This window comes from Drosophila suzukii, chromosome 2L (genome assembly GCF_043229965.1).
Source record: "Drosophila suzukii chromosome 2L, CBGP_Dsuzu_IsoJpt1.0, whole genome shotgun sequence".
In the NCBI taxonomy this organism is placed as follows: Eukaryota; Metazoa; Arthropoda; class Insecta; order Diptera; family Drosophilidae; genus Drosophila; species Drosophila suzukii.
Window position 1 is genome coordinate 994393 of NC_092080.1, and position 22323 is coordinate 1016715.

At 43.4% G+C, this 22323-nt stretch overlaps 5 protein-coding genes across 9 annotated transcripts; 3 read left to right on the top strand and 2 right to left on the bottom strand.

Moving 5' to 3' along the window:
• Positions 1-655: 655 nt before the first annotated feature.
• LOC108008743 (WW domain-binding protein 4) lies at positions 656-2083 on the bottom strand. The gene is made up of 4 exons (XM_017072644.4): positions 1959-2083; positions 1823-1895; positions 1045-1769; positions 656-986 (listed from the first exon to the last, which is right to left on the bottom strand). Coding segments are annotated over exons 1-4 (1017 nt in total). The 5' UTR covers positions 1961-2083; the 3' UTR covers positions 656-769.
• Positions 2084-2365: 282 nt separating this feature from the next.
• On the top strand, positions 2366-4428 carry kraken (serine hydrolase like 2 kraken). Its single transcript, XM_017069924.4, has 3 exons — positions 2366-2578; positions 2756-2842; positions 3409-4428. The coding sequence occupies exons 1-3, from the start codon at positions 2509-2511 to the stop codon at positions 4245-4247; spliced, it is 996 nt and encodes a 331-aa protein (XP_016925413.2). The 5' UTR covers positions 2366-2508; the 3' UTR covers positions 4248-4428.
• Positions 4429-5589: 1161 nt separating this feature from the next.
• Positions 5590-6386, top strand: LOC108012845 (uncharacterized). Its single transcript, XM_017078314.4, has 3 exons — positions 5590-5819; positions 5874-5994; positions 6055-6386. Exons 1-3 carry the CDS (start codon positions 5746-5748, stop codon positions 6277-6279), a joined length of 420 nt encoding a protein of 139 aa, XP_016933803.2. The 5' UTR covers positions 5590-5745; the 3' UTR covers positions 6280-6386.
• A 4509-nt stretch (positions 6387-10895) lies between these two features.
• LOC108010463 (32 kDa beta-galactoside-binding lectin) lies at positions 10896-13958 on the top strand. The gene is made up of 3 exons (XM_017075336.4): positions 10896-11141; positions 12581-13174; positions 13546-13958. The coding sequence occupies exons 1-3, from the start codon at positions 11053-11055 to the stop codon at positions 13811-13813; spliced, it is 951 nt and encodes a 316-aa protein (XP_016930825.2). The 5' UTR covers positions 10896-11052; the 3' UTR covers positions 13814-13958.
• A 132-nt stretch (positions 13959-14090) lies between these two features.
• Positions 14091-22034, bottom strand: aru (arouser). 5 transcript variants are annotated; one of them, XM_017090011.4, is made up of 6 exons: positions 21887-22034; positions 17152-17545; positions 16940-17083; positions 14825-16444; positions 14588-14764; positions 14091-14527 (listed from the first exon to the last, which is right to left on the bottom strand). In XM_017090011.4, the coding sequence occupies exons 2-6, from the start codon at positions 17494-17496 to the stop codon at positions 14435-14437; spliced, it is 2379 nt and encodes a 792-aa protein (XP_016945500.2). In that variant the 5' UTR covers positions 17497-17545; positions 21887-22034; the 3' UTR covers positions 14091-14434. The 5 variants fall into 5 exon arrangements, with proteins under 5 accessions (XP_016945500.2, XP_016945499.2, XP_065718918.2 ...); XM_017090010.4 differs by having other exon boundaries at positions 21664-21978; XM_065862846.2 differs by having other exon boundaries at positions 21836-21977.
• Between the last annotated feature and the right edge of the window lie 289 nt (positions 22035-22323).

Below are 22323 nucleotides of genomic sequence, written 5' to 3' on the forward strand. Positions count from 1 at the left end.
ACTTCTTCGGTTGGCAAACTTTTTGTCAGGTCAGGCTGAAGATTTTTGCTTTAATTCAATTTATTTACACTGAATGCCGCTGAAATTGCCACACAGATTTCAATTGAAATTTCGACGCTGCGATTGCACTCGCCACTTTTGCTGCTTCCCCTTCTTCTTGTTTGCTTGCAGCGCGGAATTAAAAACACGAATGGAGAACGAACGGCGGACAGCGAAAGAAAAACGAAACCAAACAACACAACGCGCAGGAAAATAGCGCGATTCAACTTCAACGGAATTCCGACGCAAATTTCGACCGCTCGCCTACTACAACAACAGCAGAGTGACCGTTGGTGGAGAGGTGGGAAAAACCACAGGTCGTTTGCTGGAAAGTACTAAAAAAGAACGACAAACTACAGCCTAAATTTGCCACACTTAAGCAGGGACACACACCTATCAAGTTATCGAAATAGTCGTTACTGCTATCGGTTTTTGAAAATTATTTATAAATGTAAATAATAAATGTGTATGTAAATAGGTCTGAAATTATAGCCATTTGAAAGCTTAGATAATAGTAACATTTAACTCTGATTTAGATTTTGACTTTACAAGGCAAGATAGGATTAATTGGAATAGTCTCATGGGAAATACATAGCAGTTATTTTATTGTTTAATTTAAAATAAATGTAAAGATTGAGCTACAGATGCACTGTTATATGCAAAAGCGTTACTTAATGTAATATCTAACTTTGTTACTTAGTTGGTAACATATAAAAACTGCACTAAGTACCTAATCCTCCACGCGTTGGCGACTATTTCCCTTCTTTATAAACTTCCTTTTGAACGTGGCAGGTGCACTGGCGGCTGTCTCCGCATCCAGACCGCCTATCGTCTTCTCCTTGAATCGCTTGGCCGGCGGTTCGGGCTCACTAGAAGTTGAAACCACGGGAGCAGCAGTGTAGTAATCCGTCTGGGGTAGCTGCCAGTCAATGGGTTGCTCAGGTGCTCTATAAAAAAAAGGATTTCATTTTTGTATTCGAAATGTTTAAGTTTAAATATTCCTACTTGACCACCACTGTCTGCCACTGGCCGATCTCCTTGGTGGCGGCCTCCTCCTCCGTTTTGAATGTCTGACGACGCTCCTCCTTTTGCTTCTTCTCCTTGGGGTTGTCTGGCTTCCGGAAGGCCTTCATCTTCTCCCGATTCACCCGGGCCACCTCCTCATCCGCATTGGCCCGAAACTTGAGGGACTCCTGGGCCTGGGAGATCTCCTGCTGATCGATGGCCAGCTGGTTAATGCGCTCATACTCCTCGTAAGACAGATAGCCCTCCTTGGGGGGCTTCCAAACGGATTCATTGGTCTTGACGTTCCAGTAGTAGGTGTGTCCCTCGTCCGACTTGCCCTCCACCCAAAGGGATGCCTCCGAGGCGGCTGCTTCCGAGGTCACTTTGCCAGGAGCCACCCGCCTTTGGTCCTCTTCATCATCGGAGAGTCCCTCGAGGCGCATGGGATCTACTTGGCGGGATCTTCCAGCGGAGGAGGTCCCGCCACCGGAAGAGGAGGAGGAGGCGGTGGCCCTCATCACCGTGTTGATGGACCTCGCGGTCATGTCTCCACGGGAATGCACATCCTGGGCGTATGACTTCATGGCCGCCTCCTCCATTTTCCGGATATCCGCGTCCATTTTTTGGCGCTCCCGCTCTGATTTCTCGCTGCTGCGACTGATGTCCGTGATCCTTTTGGCCACATTCAGCTTGTGCCGCTTGCCACTCTCGTGGAAGGCGACGCTCTAGGGGATTGGGGGTCATTCAAGTACTTAAATTCAAGGATTTATCAACTTACCGCCTTGTTGTCGCTCAGCCAGCATTTGCAAAAATCGCAGAATTTCCGCTCGTTGGATTTCCAGAACTCCGTCCTGACGGGATTTCAAATAAGAAATGGGTTAGCTTAAGCTGGGGGCATTATTTTCTTGACTTACATGTTGACTTGTTGAGTAAATAGGACAATTTGGTGGAAATAATATTAAAATTGCACGCAATTGTAAATAAAAACAATATGACGGAGTTGCCACCCAGTTAAAAATGAGCTGTGGTCGTAACTGAGATGCCTCCTTTGGTATTTTATAGCTAAATTTAGTATTTCTTGGTACCGCTAGCAAGATAGTTGAAACTATTTCACTTTATAAAACATATTTGTTATTCCCGTTTAAAAATGTATATTAATATCTATTAAAAACTATATTTGCTATTTGCTTAATATTACGTTCATATTTAGGTGCCGCAATATATGACTATTTTGAACCAATTCTAACTAAGTATATCATAGTATCAGCACTTCCTCATAGCTTCCTAGCTTTTTCCCCCCAAACTGCCAGCTCTTTTGAAACTTCCCACATTCGGGGTAAACTGCTGGAATTTTAGTTGGTCGTTAGTCTCTCTCGGAGATTCCTCCAAAACAGTTGCCTGTCTGAAACCCCAGTCTACCTGATTACGGAATCGCACAGCCCACATTAGCACCACAACTCAGCCATGGGCCAGACACGCGTGGCGACAACACCAACGGCGCAATCTGCGGAGGCGACGCTTTCCCCAGACACAAGTGAGTAATGAAGAGGAGGAGGTCATGGTCAGGTCACCAGTTCGCACACTTTTCGCACCTGAGTCCGAAGTCTCCGCTGGCTTGGTTGCGTCCCACCTGGGCGATTTCACCAGACATGGTTTCGTCACAACTCTTCTTTATTTGAGTTTCACCAACGGCTGGATTACCCTTTTTCAGATGGTCTGGAGGAGGAGGCGCCTCAGCTGCTGGGCGAGGACAGCTGGGAGGAGTTCTCCATCGACGTTCCGTGGGGAACCGTAGAGGGTGAGTCAACAAGGCGCCAGTTTCCTTATCACCAGCATCGGCCCATTCATGACAAGCTGACGTGATTTTTATTGTGGTGCAGCTACACGGAAAAAAAACACTATTTTGAATAGTTTTAGTGGAATTAAAAACAAAAAACATATTTTTTTAAAATTAAAATTAAACAATTTTTTAAACAATTATTTTTTTTATGTTATACTATACTCTTTTATTGTTTAATTTTAAACATTTCACTATAATTCCAAAAAATTAAAATCAACTTTTCTTAAAAAAGTTAAGTACCATGATTAATACAATTTGAAAACGTCATCCTATCATATATCCAATATGATAAAAGACGTGTTATTTATGTATAATTTGTTTATAAAAGCGAACATCTATTTTTAAAATAATAAAGTAATAAAAGTTAGGGTTAGTATAAGAAATTAGCTGAGATAAGAATATAACATCGCAGAGCTTAAACTTGACCCAAGTAGTACAACAAAACATTAAGTTACATTTATAAATTGATATTTGTTTAAGATTCATTTTTCTGTCAGTGCACTAATCGATTTTCCCTTTTCCAGGAAAGTGGTGGGGCTCCAAGGAGCAGCAGCCCATTATCGCCCTTCATGGGTGGCAGGACAACTGCGGCAGCTTCGACCGGCTGTGCCCCCTGCTACCGGCGGACACCTCCGTCCTGGCCATCGACCTGCCCGGCCACGGGAAGTCCTCGCACTATCCGCAGGGCATGCAGTACTTCATCTTCTGGGATGGCATTTGCCTGATCCGCCGCATAGTGCGCAAGTACAACTGGAAGAACGTCAGCCTGCTGGGCCATTCGCTGGGCGGAGCTCTGACCTTCATGTACGCGGCCAGCTTCCCCACCGAGGTGGACAAGCTGATCAACATCGATATTGCGGGTCCCACGGTGCGAAGCACTCAGAGAATGGCGCAGGGCACGGGCAAGGCGCTGGACAAGTTCTTGGACTATGAGTCACTGCCGGAGAGCAAGCAGCCCTGTTACTCATACGACGAGATGATCAAGCTGGTGCTGGATGCCTACGATGGCTCTGTGGATGAGCCCTCCGTGCGGGTCCTGATGAACCGGGGAATGCGGCACAATCCCAGCAAAGATGGCTATCTGTTTGCCCGGGATCTGCGGCTGAAGGTCAGCCTGCTGGGCATGTTCACCGCGGAGCAGACGTTGGCCTACGCCCGCCAGATTCGCTGCCAGGTTCTCAACATTCGGGGAACTCCCGGCATGAAGTTCGAGACGCCACAGGTCTATGCGGATGTGATTGCCGCGCTGAGGGAAAACGCCTGCAAAGTGGTGTACGTCGAGGTGCCCGGCACCCACCATCTTCATCTGGTCACCCCGGAGCGGGTGGCGCCTCATATCAATCAATTTCTGAAGGAAGCGTGAGATTCTATCGAGGGTTGAGTAGGAAATTACTTAAGTAGAAGGCTAGATAGAGAATACTGTGTGTATATAGTTAGTATATTTCATCCCATATGTGATGTGTCAGTGAACAAAGGTATGTGCCCGCTCTGCGTGGATCTAAATGATATGGTAATTAATAAACACAAATTTTTGACCAAACTAAGTACTGACTTTTCGTCACAACCAACAGCTTTTGCCACTTGGACTTTGATCGGCGAGAAAGCTGTCTGGCACTGTGCCATCAAACAATCTTTTTATGACTACTATTCTCTTTCGAGCAAGTCATTATTAAAATGAAATTTGCACCACCAAGGCAAACATTTTTACTTGAGTGTTTGGCCAGTCATCATTAGAATTCACTATAATACAAGCCCCTTTTATGGCCATAAAATATATGCCAGATAGTGGTTTTATTACTAGAGAACTATGTGATATCCCGTTTTGATTTGTTTCTTATCTTCTGTTCGGACTCAGACTGTTTCTGAACCTTGGAATGGGCATTTAGATGTTTCAACATTCAATCTGGTTTCGTTTGTTAAAATCCTATCAAAAACTTGGGATCGTCGAGACTTTTTTTATCTGATTATAAGGTGTTTTTTGAAGAGGTTTTATCCGGAAGGTGTTAGGGTCCGGAAAGGTTATACCTAAAAAGTATATTTGCGTCAGCTAGATAAGCATATGAGGACCTAGAGGACTATATGAGGACATATGTATCTTTTTGGAGCGGATATTACAGCTTGAGTTTTTCTATATCTTAATTGTTAATATGTGTAGTTTTACTAGACACATGAGTAAGGTCTTTATTATTGGGGGTGTATTTGACTCAGTCAAAATCGATTTATCGCCAAAAGGTATATTGCAAACATAATAAATCACGTATAGATAAGCTATCGCACTTTTCGATGCAATTACTGTCTCATTTTTATGATCATAGGGATAACATGAGTTTGCTAACAACCACTTATTAAGCACACACATGAAAGTGTTGGCATTGTTTGTCTGATGTTTTGAACAATTAAATTTGTTAAAATAATTTTAAAGAACTCAATAGATTTTTGCTTTTTATTTATAAATTTTTAGGGTAAACCCTACTAAAATGGCGGAACTTATCCACGGTGCATTGGAACAATTTGGTCTCAGCTTCCGGGGACGGAAAATCTACAAGCCTAAGGCTTTTTTCTTAATCATTTTTTGTATCCACTATAATTAATCCATACATTTTAGGCTATTACTATTTTTGTACAATGCAAATTAAGTCAACACATTTTACTTGGCATTACGAAAAAATTGTTTCTCATGGGTTAACGTTATCGTTACCTTTTCCATCGTTGTGGCAACACTATCAACTTAGGTAGCTTTGACTGTCTCAACGAATTTCAAACTACCTGGCAGCACCTGTTAACAGCCAAAACAAATGACCGTTGCATGGCAACTCGTTTGTTTAGGGCTTTGTTTACTTATCCTTTGACAAGGACGCACAATGGACCTGATCAAGGAGATTAATGACAAATACCTGGCCCTGGAGGCGGAGATAGATCAAAAATTGGAGAAAGTGTACGTGATTCCATAGAAAACTACAATAGTCTCTAGGATATATGGGTTTTTTAGGCAAGCTGAGGAACTGAAACTGGAACGTCAGAACGAAAAGCTGGCCGATACTTCTATCATCGCTGCTCCCAGGGTTTTATCCTACGAAGAGGCCCTGTTGAGAAACACCAACACCCTGAAGGTAATCTTTCCCTATGAACCTATTATATATGATATAATATGATAAATATAACATTTTCAGGCGTTGGAAATAGCAAAAGCCCGCCTGAGATCACGTTCCACGTACTCTCCTGTAGAGAAACTCCTTCAAAAAGCCCTGCAGAACTACCGGAAAGAACTGGAGAGTCTGCAGGAAGTCAGTGATAATCCGGAGGATAAGGAAACCCCGGAAGAGGATGAGGACAACCTGTACGATCTGGTCATGCAGAATGTAATCGAGGCCAAGAAGCAGCAGACCGAGCTATAGGATATTTCTCTGGAACTCGAGCCGTTGGCATGGCCATATATAATGTAGATGTATATATTGTTCACAAGTGCGACATTGTCAAGCTGAATAAACACAGTCCAAATGTACACATTTGCTGGAAATTCAATTGAGAATGGGAATGGGGTGTATGCTCACTTTCTGTTCCCACTTCAAACAATGATCAAAATGGAGCAAACACTGGATGACGAAATGGAACCGAAACGAGCCACCTTGTTGCCATCCCAATCATCTAAGTGCCCGATCGACTCTGCGGCATGTTCTCACCCTCGACGTTATCACTGTAGGTGAAAATATATCTGCCAAGGCGAGAAGATATCTCCTAGAGTCGCAGGTAACATCATAGCAAACACATTTACCTAATTAGTTGGCCATATAACCACTTGGACATCCCCAAATCGGTCCAGAACCAGAGCAAACCCAAGGAAGCCCTGGCAATCAACTTTAGTAATAAATCAATTAATGACACTCCGTCTCGTGCAAACTTCAAAGAAAATTATGGCTTTTCTCGGCATGTTCACTGTCTTCTGATAAGGTGGTGGCGATAAGGAAGGTGGGGCGAAACGGACAGGGACACTGGAGCAGATCGCTCCAGCAAATAGAGTCGAAGTTGTCACTTGTCAGAGGCACACTCTTAAGTACAGTTGGGGTCGAAATAGTAACACCAAAATGGGGATTTCAAAAAAGCAAATTGTATAGTTAGCACATTATAGTATATTTGTAAAGAATAATATACAGAACATATGGAATTACGAGTAATAACTAAAAGCCTTGGTAATTATCCCTGAAAAAATAAAGTATCTGAACTACTCTTCTAGTTATACAAGCTGTATTATTATACAATCTAGTATTATTGTCAGTATTTCCTAAATTATGTTTTAAACAGTTGAAGGCATTGCTATTGATATTATTGATATAAGACATTATCACAACTTCCTAAAATATTGTTTGAAATAGTTGAAATCTTTGCTATCGATATAAGTGATACAAGGCACACAAATTTTTTCAGTATTAGGATAGAAATATAAATATTAACCTTATACTGTTTAAAGTTTTTGATACTCTAGTAATACTAGATGAAAGATCAAGATCCAAAGCAGACAAAATTACAAAAAATATAAAACCCTATAGGAATGCCTATAGCTGTGAGGTGGTTTCAATGGATGCGCCTGGCGGGGTCGCAGGTAAAGGGAGCTGTCGGGAACCCTCACCTGTTCGCACTACCTGTACTGATAACGCCAGCCACGACAGAATCTATTGAGACAAATTGTGGGGCGACATTTCCATTTCCACTGGCATTTCCATTTCCATTTCGTTTTCTTTTCAGCTTTTCAGCTACGTTGACAGTCGCGTTTAATGGCCAATACAAAGGCAGCACGCAGCACGCTCAGGTGTGTGTGCTATGCTATCTACAAAATATCACCCACTTTCTGCTCCAGTTCAATATTTCATATTTATTTGTGTTTTCTGCTGTTGCCCCTGCCTTTTTCGGCTCTCCCTCTCCCTCTCCCACTCTCTATCGCTCCTTCGCACTCGCACAGGTGTACAGGTGAGATATGGGTAGCGATCGACGATACTATACTACTTCGTGGGCCCCGATTCTTCATCGGGAGCTGGCGTTTTAAACTTCACCGTCAAATCCGACGTTTCAGTTACGTTCCGAAACGCGACAAGTGCATATAGTGCCGCCACCGATCCGTTTCGAACCGATCCGTTCCTGTCTGGAGAAAGATATGGTGTATATAGTGTATATGGTGCCTACGTGTAACTACTCCTTCACAGAATCATTAGAATCCCGGGACAGCGAATTACTTGGGCCAAGGGAATGCAAACTGTGATCGCTAGAAGTTTGTTCGTTTGGCTTAAGTTATTTTCATGTCCGATTAAATCGCCACGTGGTGGAGATCGTATCGGTTCTATATTCGTATAGTATATCTCTTTAGAACTCCCCTAACTCAAGGAAGTCAAGTTTTGGGCTGGAACTGACGCGGTTATCAATGGATATCCGAAGTGAACTAATGAGTTGGCCACGCTTGGAGATCCTACATGAGTACGTCATCAGGTGAGGATCGGTGATAAGCGCTTCTCGGAATCCCTATCAATCTTTTACTGATTATGGGCGATGATAAAACCCACTAGTGATACCAAAGAGCGACGTGATTCGCTCCGCCCCCAAAAAGTAGACGCCACCTTAAGTGGTGAAGCCGGTTGATTAACAATCGCAGCCATATTCGGCTTCCGTTTGGGCTTCGGATTCCGATTCGGATTCTGATTCGGTTCGGGGTTCGGGTTGGAGTCGTTTCCACTTGGTGCGCTGGCATGGACTCTCGGGGGCCGTAAAACCCATTATCACTATATTGGTTGTACGATTTGCGGATCCGTCGCCAGACCCGACCGTAAAATCTGATTTCTGTAGACGTGTCGTCGCTCGCCCCAAACCGATTCGATACGGCTAGGGAAAATGACTTGGGAACGAGATAAGAATTCTGGAGAGGCACGGAGAGAAAAATTAATATGATACATTGGTCAATTTGTAGGTTTTTTTATCATCTTGAAGCAGATACCTGGTTATTAATAAGAAAGGTGAAAATATTATTTAGTTTTAAAACGACATGGTTATATGTCAGAATACCGAAGTAGTATCATAGTTACAGATTATTATTGATACAATTTCTGATTCTTTTCTATATAAGAAAGATCTATCCTTTCGATTTTAAATTCGTATTTTGTTGACCTCCGAGTTATTATCTCTAAATATATTAATTTTTTCTGTGCGGTGTGGTAAAAAAGGGTTTCGAGGGGAACAAACGTGGCAATCTATAAGGTAAAAAGCTAACCGAAACCGAAACTGATAATTGTGCAACGTACACAAGCCTTGCTCGCATTGCTCCACTTGCTTTCGGGTTATCAGTTGGAGTGACAAGCGGAAATTAAAGTTGAAATCGACACGATTACTTCATTAGTTCTGTTTGGAGAACGCCGAACAAGTGGGCGTGTGTCATGGGGGCGGGGCCAGGTAGGAGGTCAGAGGTCAGGCAGGAGTTGACAAGGTCGCCGCGGATGTTTATATTCGGCTGTCGGATTGCCGATTGATAGATTGGATTGTCAGTGGCCATAACTAACCAATTAGCGATTTGCCATTCGTAGCAGGCAAAGCCAGGCACATCTTTGGGGGTGGGGGTGGGTTAGGTGGGTCAGGAGGTGCCTCGAGGGGTAGGGCTACAAGGTGAAACGCAATCAGAAATAAGTGAGCCCAGCCAAGTCGAGTTAGGCTGAAGACTTGGACCCAATTCGATCAGGTGCAAGCGACAGAAACAGCGAAGGATACAAGACAAACAGAGGCCACGTTTTGGAAGGGGGTGTACAGTAAAGCCTCTAGTGACTAAATACTTTCAGAAAGGACCTCCAAGGGAGTTGACTGACATTGTCCTGGTCCAGTTTAAATATTTTTCGAATTTGCAATTTCTAGTATCAATTTAACATTGTGGTATTAAACTTTTCTTGTTTCTTACATATCTCCTAAGAGCTGACCTCTTTAGGCACCTCCCACTGTTCTAGGATGAGTGGAGCCCTGAGGAGATGTCATTGGTTTGGACGTGGACGAAAGCGAAAGGTGTAGACGCAGACAGAGACGGAGACAGAACTTCAGCGAATATGCCAAGGTACGTCAAAAGAAATGAATTACCCGGACTGGATTCTCGTGGAGGGAGGGGCGGGACTGGAAAAGTGCTCCAGGCCGAGGAGAGACCCCGGTTCAGCCCCCAAGTCGCACTTTACTGCAAATGCAAAAACTTTAGACAGGGAATCAATTGTTGTTACCTTGTTTTATTTCGCCCAAGACACGCAACAACAATGGAACCGTCAAAAGGGAGAGGTTAAGATGGGGAACACGGCGAGAAGAAAAAAGCAGGGACTTAGATGTAATTCCTTGTCTCGACGAGGGTTATAAAAATGTTGTATTAAGAGCATGTTACATATAGAAACGGTATTAAGAAGCTATCTATAAGACAAAGGTAACATCATCCGTCTGGATATCAATCTATTATGTTTCGATTTCCCTGGTTTTATTGCCAGTAGTTTTCGTAGTTACAAGGGCAATAAAATTTATGAATGAAAATGAATTTCTTGATAAGCATTGCTTTGAGTTAGGATCATAAGTATTTTATCTACAATACTGCTTTCGATTACCTTACTTGCCGAAAAGTATTGATTGATATCTGGTGTTATCTGTAATATATACCATTATATCTTTTTTTACTTTTTCAAATCGATTTCTATCCAGTTTGGCTCAGTGCAGCGAGTAACTAGCAACAAATGGGCAGTCGGCAGTTGGGGGCGTGACAGCAACCGTGAAAAGAACTCGAGGATGACAGTTATGGGTTACAAAGGCAAGGATTGAATCAAATAAATAAACGCGCAAGGTTCTCGTCATGAGCGCTGGGTCTCACTGGGTCGGATATATTCGGGGGTTGCCTGGGGATTTATATGGGATTCGATTGAACGGGTTGAGCTTCGGCTGGCGGATGGGATTGGGGGTAACCTTACCACGTCCACGTCCATGTCAAGTTTGCATGCGGCTGCAGGTAATTCCTCATTTCACCCGCCTTTACATAATCACAACAAATGAACGAGGAAAGGCGACGGATGGCGAATCTATTAGCATAAGGGCGCATAAAACGGCGCCGTAGGATCCGGCTGGATTCCACTAAGGATACGGATTCGTCGAGTCAGTTGCAGTGGAACCGTGGAGCCGCGATGAACGTGTGGAAAGCAAAGGTCCTAACGGAAGTTCCCTTCGGGCATGTCCTCATCGTCAGTGGACGCGTCAAGCCCCATCCGAATAAGTAATGCATTTTGGTTTTGGATACCCAGTACTCAAAAAACTAAAACTATTTTTAAAAACCCCTTCGACTAGCTTAAAATGTTGATAGGAGTCTAATTTTTACGGTTTTCCTAATTACTTCGAACATTAAACAAGCCTATCCAATTGTCGAACTGCTTAACAAATTTTTATTTAATATGGAAATATGTACATTGTACATATATAACACAGAAGCAATCATTAATAAACCAATACGGACTTTTAAATAACCGATTGTTGACAAACCAATTAAGTTCTAATGCAAACATAAGTGGTTAGCGATAAAATAATAAAATTCCAATGGGAGTATAAACCAATAAATCGAATAAATAATCGCGAGCAAATTTCTGCTGAAAATCGCAGATTCGCGATTATTTATTTGTTATTGGTTTCCTAATTCCTAATTCTAAATAGTGATTCAATTTTAGTTGAGTTTTTTAAGATGGTGCAGACCGGATTTGTATTATACGGCTGTATATTGACAAGCTGTAGCATAAAACATGGTTTGGTTTTCCAAATCCAAACAAGGAAGAACGCTATAGTCGAGTACCTCGACTATCAGATACCCGTTACTCAGCTATATGGAGATATGCAAGCAGCAAAGCGAGATTAAAATGCGCCACCTACCGGCGGTATACAGATTTAAGCGTTATGGGCGTTAGAGTGGGCGTGGAAAATTTTTTTTTGGATAAATCGATAGGTATCGACGAGACCAATACATTTCAGTTAAAATTTTTTATCTAGCATGAAAATTGTGGGCGTCACAGGTTTTCGCGGTTTGTGGGCGTTAAAGTGGGCGTGGCAAACTTTTTTTTGGGTCAATCGATAGGTATTGATGAGAACAATACATTTCAGTTAAAATTTTTATTCTAGCATCAAAACTGTAGGAGCCACAGTTTTGGGCGGTTTGTGGGCGTTAGAGTGGGCGTGGCACTGTGCCGAAACAAACTTGCGCTGCGTAAGAAGCTCAGGAATCTGCACGCCAAATCTCAATAGCCTAGCTCCCATAGTTTCCGAGATCTCAGCGTTCATCCGGACGGACAGACAGACGGACAGACGGACAGACGGACAGACGGACAGACGGACATGGCTAGATCGACTCGGCTAGTGATCCTGATCAAGAATATATATACTTTGTGGGGTCGGAAACGCTTCCTTCTGCCTGTTACATACTTTCCGACGAATCTAGTATACCCTTTTACTCTACGAGTAACGGGTATAAAAATAATAATATCATTTAAACTTTTCGAACACTAACGAGTTCAATTGAAACTGTTCTATAAGTAGTGGTTATAAAACTACTAAATAATCAATTGACAAAGACCTTAAAAAATACATTTTGAGTACCGAGTATATAGTCCCTGATTGCCATCGCATTTATAATATTTTTTTACTAAGACAACCCTATCGATTTACGAACAGAATTTCCCTGGACCTAACGGACAATGTGAACGCACAGAATGAGAGCGAAACGGTGTTCCTGAAGATCGAGGCCAACTTCCGCGAGGGCCAGATCATTCGCAGCATGTTCCAGCCGGGTGAGGGATGGCAGCAGGAGGAGATCTCGAAGAACTGGAAGTGCGACGGTCCGAAAAATCCACTGCAGCCCGGGCAGAGCTTCACCTTCCGGGTGGCAGTACTTCAGCGATGCTTCGAGATCTACGTAAATGATCAGTTGTACGGATCCTTTGAGTTCGTCAAGTTCCCCAAGCAAATCAACTATGTGCGGGCCTACGGGGATTTCGAGAAGATCACCCAGTTCCATCACCGCATGCTCTTTCCGCTCGTCTTCCCGAGATCCCTCATGTGTCCGGATAAGGTGGCCTTCCAGAGCGACGTGCCCAGACGATATGAAACCGGGACCGTGGTGGCCATGGAGTGTATTGCCAAGGGGCCTCCGACCACGGAGTTCTCCATCTGTTTCCAGTGCAACGACACCGGGAGGACGGTGCTCCGCTTCCATGTGAACTTTGATCGGACAACGGTTTCACGCAGTTACCAGAGGGAAGATAACAGGTAGAATAATGTCAGGGGTTCCCCTTTATATACCGGCCGATTTCTCAGTGTCATGTTAATTTTTGTCATTGTGTTAAGTTGCTATTACCCAAAAATGTAATTTCCCAACAGAGGGTTAAGTTTCATCTTAGGTTCAATAGTTAAAACAAAAAGTTAACCATATTTTTTTTTAAGGTAGTCATACCGAATTTCTCACAATATTGCTTGTTTACAGACCCTGTATAGATTTGTCGTTCGTAAAATGTACATCACATTGAGAAAACGCTTAATGTTACTTTCTCTATCAATCACCAAACTAGAACCTTAACCTGGCATTGAGAATTCGACCATTAATAACTTCCTTTAAACAAATTCCCTTTTTCTTTTCGCAGCTTTGCCCTAAGCGACGAGGAGACAGAGGGTGAGTTTCCATTCGTGCGAGGAAAACTCTTCAAGATCGCCTTTGGACTGGGGGATCGTGCCTTCCTGATCGCCGTGAACGGGCAGTACTTTACCTACTACAACTTCCCCGGACGTCCCTTCTCCATCTCCACCCTAAAGTGTTTCACCAACGAAGTGGGCGACTTCGCCGTGAGGAGCATGGAATACCATTCCGATTCCCCGCTTCTGGCCCGCGTGGAGAAGCTGTCCATTATCTAGTCGGAAGGGCTACCTGGGCTCTTCCAAGATCTATTCGAATTTTCGTAGAATGCTCTTTGTTCAATCGTTGGCTTTGATCACTACAGCACCAGTTAACTTCTTATTGTGAGCATCCAAATAAAGCAAAGCAGCTCGTCCAATCTAAGTTTATAGGCTTATTATAACCTCTGTTAATATCAGTACCCGTGCTCCCCAGAAATATTCCTTAGATATCCTTACACAGCCATTGGCCTCTGGAAACATATGTTATATGTTACAATCGATCACAATCAAGGGATCCTTTGGATATAATTTTATTAAAACAAATTATTGCCGTCGCCTCCCCTCCTTCTTCGTCTAGATCAGCATCAGCTTAAGCATCCGCATCCTCATCCGCATCAGCAGGAGCCACATGCTGCTCCACCGCTCCCACGTGAAGCTCCACTTAGGTTAGTCTTAAGGTTAGTTCTAGTTTGCACTCTCCTGCGAGCGAGTGCAAAGTATCGGAGCTAATCCGATTGGTTAGTGACCAGGATCAGGATTAGCATCCTAGACGGGACTGCTGGTGTCTGTCTCTCTCTAACGCTAGATTCTCACTACGGATTATGTGTGTTTATGTGTATATGGTGATCTTTATGGATCCTAGAAGTAGCGGAACTCGCCCTTCTTGCCCAGATGCTTGCTGCGCATCATGTCGGTGGGGTCCGGTGATCGCTGCTCCAAGCCGGGATTGTCCTGGTTAAAAGAAAATTAATTAGAATGTCTATCAAGGAGAGGAGGTCTAAGGATACCCACCCCTGATCGCGATTTGCTGGCCGAGATTGGAGGACCCGCCGGCGGCTGCTGCTGCCCGTAGAACTGGGCGCCATCTCCATCGCCGAAATTAAAGGGGGCGACGATCGTGTGGGGCACATGGGCCACCTGGCCACGCATGTTGCGCGCCTTCCACCACTTTCGGGTGTCGTCAAGGATCTGGAAGATATAACAAAGGGTTACTAGATGGAACCAACTCTATCCACTCTATAGACCCACCTCCAAGTACTCCCCTCGCATTACGCTGAGCTCCTTATCATTGTTGGCGGTGCGTGGATAGGTGACCAGCACTATCTTCGCTCCCGTCGCCTGCAGATCCTCCAGCCAGGACTCGAGCATCTGGTCGTCGCTGACATTCGGTGGACCCCGTCCGCCTCCGCCACCCAACTCAGAGGACGGCCCTGGACCAGCTCCTCCTCCGACTCCGTAGCCATTGCCTCCTCGAGATTCCCTCGTATGCAGATTCTGAAGACCAGCTGTGATGGCGCTGAGGGTGGGTCCTGGTCCTCCTGGTCCATGACCATGTCCATGCCCCGCTGCTCCGCCGCCCCTTCCCTCAATCGAGTCGAAGGAGAGCTCGCTGCGGGTGTTAAAGTCGGAGGCGCTGATGGCTCCCGCCCGATCTCTATCGCGCTCCCTCTCCCGCTCCCTCAGGCCAACGTCGTTGCCGTGGTGGATGGTGTACTTCTCGATGCCCATGGCCATGTTCATCCCGTTCCCCGAGTCGTAGTCGTCGTATCCTCCGCCTCCCACTCCGCCTCGACCATTTAGATTAGATCCCGCCTGGACCTCGAGCCTCCGCTTGCTCACATGAGCGGGTGGGGAGTTTGGTGGCGGTTCCAGCTCGTCGTTGATCAAGTAGTCCGGTGACCAGCCGTCGAGGAAAACGGGATGGTAGGATCCCACATCGTCCTTCCACTGATCCCGCGGTATAACCCAGGCATCGCCCAGGGAGCGCCACAGCTCCGTCTCCTTGCTGGTCACACAATTGATGAGCAGGTTGATGGCCTCCCTGGTGAGCAGGGGATTCACCACGCGCGCCGGCAGCTGTGACTCGTAGTACGTGTCACTGGAGGCCTCCACAATCAGGGCCAGCGGCGTGAAGAGGAAGTGCACCAGCTCGGGGGCGTTGGGGTCGTGGATGTGCGCCTTCAGCTTGGCCAGCAGGTTGAACGACAGCTTGAACTTGGCGAAGATGTCCACAAACTCCTTCTCGTGCGGCGGCCGTGTCCGCAGGGTGAGCAGTCCCTCGCCCGGATCCCTCTTCTTGGACTTCCGGTTGCGACGACGCCGCTCCAGTTCCCGGGAAGCGGCAGCCGCGTGCTGCAGTCGGGCTATGAACTTCTCGATGTCGTCGAAGCAGTGATTCAGCACGGCCACATCCCGCTCGTACTTTTCGCTGGACGTGGAGCTGGTTTCGTCGCGCTCCGCTGCTCCACCTCCACCAATCCCGCCGTGCTCCGAGTCCGTCTCCCCGCTGATGTGGGCCACATCCACATCGCCCGGGACACCCACGCCGGCCCGCATTCCGTACTGCTCCATGCTGCTCCTTTGGTGCATGTGGTGGTGGCTCTCGTTTCGCTCACGGTCTCGATCCCGATCCCGCTCCCGCTCGCGCTCCACCCGCTGCTCCCTGTGCTGCTCCCTGTGCTGCTGGTGCAGCTCCACTCGGCTGTGCGAGGAGGACGAGGACGTCTTGCTCATCATCATGGCCATGCTGGAGGCGCCGCCTCCGCCTCCCGACTGTGTGGGCGTGGCACCGCGCTGCTGCGTGATCATCTTGCCGCTCCGCAGCTGCTTCAAGTCCTCAACCAGATGAACGGCGGACACGCTTTGTGACTGTAAAGGATAGTCAAAGGATCAGAATATGTGATTCAAGTTTAATCCAAGGATCAAAATATACTTATTATGATATATATACTTGTAAAATCTCACTTGTTTGAAATCTAATTCTATTTTCATTATAAGTGTATTTTGAGCGACTTTCTCACAAAGCTTTAATCATCAAATTTTAATTTACTGTGATTAAGTGCATGTCACCAGTATTTAACTGTGTCTTGATTAAATATATGACAACCCAGCAGTGACAATCTTAAGTAAAGTTTGCTTTGATGTATATAAATAACATCAATGTTTAACTGAGATTAATCGTTTTGCGAAAAAGCTACCGAATGATGATGATACATTTAAATAAAATGATATATTTGCAATTGGAACTTATGAGTTGACATTATCTGTTCAGAAAGATTTTGGTTACAATCGATTAGTTTCAAAAAACCATTAAACTTTCTATTGTAACTCCTATTATCATTGTTATAGTATTATCGTCCTTACCTGGAATATGTGCATCTCGGAGCGGGAACCACCGCCTCCGGACACGATAAAGACCAGAATGTTGTTGTACAGCTCCATGGCGTCATTGGAGGTGAAGGCGGTGGGTTCCTGGACCAATGAAGCGGGGAACCTTTCGATGATGTTCTGAAAGAGAAAGAGTAAAAGGTTACTATAAATAACCAAAAGAAAGTAGAGAATATCCCCCGGCTTACCCCCGTTTCGTAGTCCATGATGAGCACCCACTGGTAGTCCAGGCAGAGCTGCATCTTCTGCGACCAAATGCCTGTGGTCTTCTCCAGCTGCAACAGGCGACGCATTCCGTCCGCCGGATAAACAATGCCCGACTCCTTGTTCACCGTGAAGGTGGCCAGGTGTTCCAGCAGGTAGGTGGGCTTGTCATGCAAGTCGCTTTCTAGCCGCTCCCGCTCTTCGCCGCCTCCACTGCGATCGTCTCCGGAGTAGTCTCCACCTCCGCCGCCTCCATGGGCACCGCCTCCTCTTAAACTTCCGCTACTATTTCCGGCACTCCCGCCTCCATTTGAGTGGTGGTTTACCATGGTGTCTTCCAATCCCCGATCAGGCTTCGTTCGACGCCTGAAACTCCGTCTGAAATTGAGAAATTTAAAGCTTGGGGTTAAAAGTCATTTAAGGCAATACAAAATAATAATTTTATTGCTAGGCTTAAATATTTCAAATATTTTAATAACAAAAGCATGGGTTCCAAAGGAATCAGTGTAAATTACCGCTTAATCGATGACGCAAGGTGTTTTAACATCAAGAAAATATTTATATGGTAAGCAGTTTAAGATACCTTTTCTACACCTTCGAGTCTAATTATCAACATAAATATAAACACAATTAATTTTATTTAAGTGTGATACCCATACCGTTAGGAACTCTATATTTTATAATACTCTTATGTCATTTTTTTACAAAAGCAGATAATTTTATTTAGTTTGTTAGAACTTCCTAAAAACATGTTTAACTTGAATAGAACGCAATAGTATAGAATTTTCATAATATGGCAAATTATCGGTATGCATATGCGGACGGCCAAAAAGAGTCTCTCATCGAGACGTGGCTTTCAGGGGTGTGGTAGCCCATAGAAGTCTTCGTTCCCAATTTGGTTCCTCAAGATCTTGAAGAAGGTGATTGCTGGATAAATAATGTATCTAACAATGTGTGTTAAATAATTATTTTGCTTTTGTTTCATGTAGCTAAGATTTAGTTAGTCCCTCTGCATCTCAAGACCCCCTGAAGCCCCAAAATCCCTCTAAGCCCCTTCGGATATTGCGCAGCCAATCGTCTCTGACTCAGACCGCATTCCACACAGCCACTAACGCTAACACACATACACTCGAAAACGATCCGCACATGGCCGCAATTATTCTCAAACTTTAACATTTCGTTGTTGGCTTAGATCAGCATTGGAATTCAAAAATCGCGACTTCCCCGGGTTCTCCTCCTAACTGATTGTCTCCACTTAGACTGCACAGAAAACAAAACTAGGATAGTTTCCAAGGTCTAGTGGCAAATATATCTCTGAAGACCAAAATATTGGCAATAAATAATAATATTTGATATGGTTTAGCCTTTAAAGTTGTTTTTTAAACACATGATAACAAATTAGTTTATTCCACTTTAAATGTATTTTAATGTACATAGTGACAAAGAAAGGATAAGAACTTTAAAGTTAAATGTTGTCTGAAATTTATGATGTTAATATTTTTAATTTTTAATAATTTAGTAGAAGTTGTTTCTTTGTAACTTCAGGCCAGAAAAGATGTATATTCTTAAGTCAAAAATCCGTCTAGAAATTTTCTAATTTTTTTCTGTGCAGTAAATGAACACACCTGCAAAAAGCACACACACGTGAAACTGAGATTTGCAAACACACTTTTACTCTCTCCTTCTCTTTCTAACAGAAACACCAGACACTATATCTCAACCGCTCCCTCGACTCAAATGACAGCAACAACTTTTCCGCTGTTTTAGGCTGGGCTCAGAAGCCGACTGCGCAGTCGACGCTGGCAGCGCTGTCGCATACCAATCTACACAAAAAAAAAATGACAAGGACCAATAAAAAATTTCGAAAAATCTTTCTTTTTAATGAGTAATTTAAGGAGCCTAAGGTATTATTATTACTTTTTTGATCTATTTATAATTACAACATTTTGCTATGAAGTCAGATTTCTTATTTTTTTGGTTAATTGTATTTCATTTAAACAAAAATTCTATTACTATTAAAAATTAAAGACTACCTCAAATTAAATTTTACAATACTTTTCGATGTCTTGTTATATTCATGCCGTTTTGATATTATAATATCAATTTAATATCCAATTTTTTCACTGTGTACCCATCTAGCAGGGGTGCAGGGTCAACGGGCAAGGGGAGGGGGTTTTATGTACTTGCAACCGGTGAAAGAGAAATTCGTGGAGGGGGTCAGCCAGAGTGCACTATCTCCACACGATCTGGCCCAAAATGAAATCGCAGTAAACAAGCAAGACGAAATGCAAATAAAAAAGAAAACACTGACCCACTACACCCCTGGAAATGTTTATTGTTTTTGTTATGTTGCGCCGCTGTGTTATATTTTTCGTGTTTTATTTTGGCCACAAGCCCCAAATTGCATCACACTTGTGGAATTTGACAGATTTGTGTTTTCGCTCTTTATTTTACAGCAGCTTAGAGGCCACTGACGAAACGCGATAAACATTATCGCACTTGGGCAACGGCGAAATTGTAGGGCTTGCATAAAGCCAGTTTTGGATGAAGTACCCAGTCTTGGGTGATTAGATAAGCGATATTAAATTGAAAAGCTTTGATTTTAAATAGGAGTATTAAGTATGCTACCTTAAAATTACAAATCCGAGCTTCAGAAATTAAAATCTATCAATTGTATACAGAAAACTAGATTTTAAAAACATTTTACTCCAAACTGAGCATAAAACATTACTCATACGCACTGTTGCTTATGATCTAGGTGGCGTAGAGTTTGAGTTTAAACATTAATTTATTTGGTCTCTCTACCTATGTTATATTTATTCAAATGAAATTAGTAAGTTAACCAGATTAGAAATAGAAGAACTATTTGTTTGCACTAAATTCTAACTGGCATACGTGTCGTATGAGAGATTTTGAGCTTTGCCCAAATATTCAACCAAAATCTGATAGTATATGAATTAATTTTTCCCAAATTTAAGGGCGAGAAAAAATAGTATTTTCTAATATAATTCCTTATCAGGGAAAATATAGAAATATTGATGGATTTCTATAAGACTCTAGGGGTCCACATCCAAGTGTTCCCCTTTAAAAATGGTATTTTATGTTTTACACACTTCCCTTGAGGTGAAGATAATTAATTGGACCCTGATAAGCATGAGATGGGTATTAATGTCTCAAATAATTCAGACAGCTGGATTTAGATAAAAAATGCGGCGGGCGGTTCACTTGCTTTTTATCTCGCATACTTTTCGGTTTACGAAGCAATTGGCAAAACAACAAATAACAATAGTTTCTTTTGCTGTTCTTTGGGTGGAAACCCGCTTGTGGGGCGGGGGAGCGAGGGAGGGGGATGGCGAGACATCGACACCCCGATCTACACTGTTGCCGTCCCCCTCGCGCGCATGCGCGGCAGGTAAACTGACGTCTTTTGCTCTGTCTGTGTTGGTGTGTGTGCGGCTTGAAAAGGTATTTGTCCCCGTGTCTACCTCCCTCTCCCCGCCACCCACCCTCTCCACTCCCCTCGCCTGTTGCTGCAACTTTAGTTTTTGACCGACCGCATTTTTTAAGCTTTCTTTTCCACCTGTTTTCCGTTTTCCTCTCTCACTTTGCACTGTTGATATTTCACGAGTCTCTCGCACACACACTCATTCGCCTCTAAGCCGCACTCACACAGGTGAGGCTTCACAGTAATGTGCGTGCGTGGATACACAGGGCTCACTCGAAAGAGTGAACTTATATGAAAGAAATACTTTATTTTTATTTTGGAAATATTTTCGAAATTACACAAGTAAAATTGATTTAATGGATTAATATCAATGAAAACAAATATTAAATATTTTATGCCTATGTATCATAGTTACTTTACCGCCAATTTTTTAGAGAATGGTAGAGAACCTTTGTCACAACTTTCCTTTTGTACTTGGTATAACTAAATTCCAAACTTTACATCATTTGGAATGGAAATTCTTAAGATTTTCACGGCTTAGAATCGAAGTTAAGTATTCATAAGTTCACACCTCGAAAGTTCACTATTTACAGGTAGCACTGTATGTACAAAAGTGGGAGCGGCGGCAGGTTTCGTATTGATTTTCAATGCTTTTGTTCAATTCATTCACTAATTCACAGACACAGGGCCCAATTCGCTATGTACACTATTCTAATTGACCGCATTTTCCGGTGATATGTGTGATATATACGAATCTACTCCCTTTACACACCACGCACACACACTCACTGCCCAGGTATCGATATCTCGTTAGCATTTCGATATCATCCTCTCACCTGGCACATTCTTTTTCTAATTAGCACGAATCCGAATCTCTGTCACGTTCGCTTGGCATTTTAACTGGTTTTGGCGTTTATATTTGGTTTTTGGTTTTAGTTTTTAGTCGTTACGACTGCGATCACTGGAGCATTGTTTTAATTTTAATTTCAAACATTAAAAGTAACTGTAGTTCAGCACTTAATCCGCTCTTCCTCTTCCTCCTCCTTTTTACCTGTCTTCGCCGTTCGTTCCGTCCTTTTCTAACCGTCGCCTTTGGTGTAATGCTTTCTCGCTCCTCTTCGATTTTTATTTTTAAGACGGCTTTCTTTTGCTCCGTTCTTTTTGATTCTCACAAACCGTTTTTCTTTTTTTTTGTTGGTGTCGCTTGTGGAAAATATACGTACAAATAACAATAACCCCGCAACTTCGTTGTGTTGCTGTGGCTTTTCAGTCACCTTTTTGTTGTTGTTGTTTTTGTCAAACGCACGCGAGCGTCATCCGCTTTCTAGCCGCGTTTAGTACATGTCAGTACGGTACCTGGAATCGTACTAACTTGGCTCATTCGGCTATGAGGCCTTTCGGTTGTTTGTGTATTTTTTCAAGCCCACTTGTTGAGAGAGAGCGGGAGAGAGATCTCTCTTTACAGTTGGGGACAAAATAGTAGCACCTATTCTTATTATTATTAACGAACTAAATTTAAAAGGTTAAGCTCAACTAATGTGATATTTTAGTCCTTATAAAAACACGTTTCTTTTAACCTAATTTTTTCTTTGAATTCTAAAATATTCAAAAAATATTGAGAACGATCAGAATTTGTGGTTTTTAAAACAAAAGTTAGAATTCGATAATACAAAGATCATATTAAACACATATAAAATATGAAAAATCAACA

Bases quoted from the DNA above. Each gene is read 5' to 3' on its own strand.
- LOC108008743 (XM_017072644.4), bottom strand. The intron at 1,770-1,822 runs GTAAGTTGATAA...CCAATCCCCTAG, and splicing joins GGCTGAGCGACAACAAGGCG to AGCGTCGCCTTCCACGAGAG. The intron at 987-1,044 runs GTAGGAATATTT...TTTTTTTTATAG, and splicing joins TGGCAGACAGTGGTGGTCAA to AGCACCTGAGCAACCCATTG.
- kraken (XM_017069924.4), top strand. From the start codon at position 2,509: ATGGGCCAGACACGCGTGGCGACAACACCAACGGCGCAATCTGCGGAG. The intron at 2,579-2,755 runs GTGAGTAATGAA...ACCCTTTTTCAG, and splicing joins GACGCTTTCCCCAGACACAA to ATGGTCTGGAGGAGGAGGCG. The intron at 2,843-3,408 runs GTGAGTCAACAA...TCCCTTTTCCAG, and splicing joins TCCGTGGGGAACCGTAGAGG to GAAAGTGGTGGGGCTCCAAG.
- LOC108012845 (XM_017078314.4), top strand. From the start codon at position 5,746: ATGGACCTGATCAAGGAGATTAATGACAAATACCTGGCCCTGGAGGCG. The intron at 5,820-5,873 runs GTACGTGATTCC...TGGGTTTTTTAG, and splicing joins GATCAAAAATTGGAGAAAGT to GCAAGCTGAGGAACTGAAAC. The intron at 5,995-6,054 runs GTAATCTTTCCC...TAACATTTTCAG, and splicing joins GAAACACCAACACCCTGAAG to GCGTTGGAAATAGCAAAAGC.
- LOC108010463 (XM_017075336.4), top strand. From the start codon at position 11,053: ATGAACGTGTGGAAAGCAAAGGTCCTAACGGAAGTTCCCTTCGGGCAT. The intron at 11,142-12,580 runs GTAATGCATTTT...ATTTACGAACAG, and splicing joins GTCAAGCCCCATCCGAATAA to AATTTCCCTGGACCTAACGG. The intron at 13,175-13,545 runs GTAGAATAATGT...TTCTTTTCGCAG, and splicing joins TACCAGAGGGAAGATAACAG to CTTTGCCCTAAGCGACGAGG.
- aru (XM_065862845.2), bottom strand. From the start codon at position 17,714: ATGTTAAAACACCTTGCGTCATCGATTAAGCG. The intron at 17,084-17,151 runs GTAAGCCGGGGG...TTTCTCTTTCAG, and splicing joins TCATGGACTACGAAACGGGG to AACATCATCGAAAGGTTCCC. The intron at 16,445-16,939 runs GTAAGGACGATA...TATCCTTTACAG, and splicing joins CCGAGATGCACATATTCCAG to TCACAAAGCGTGTCCGCCGT.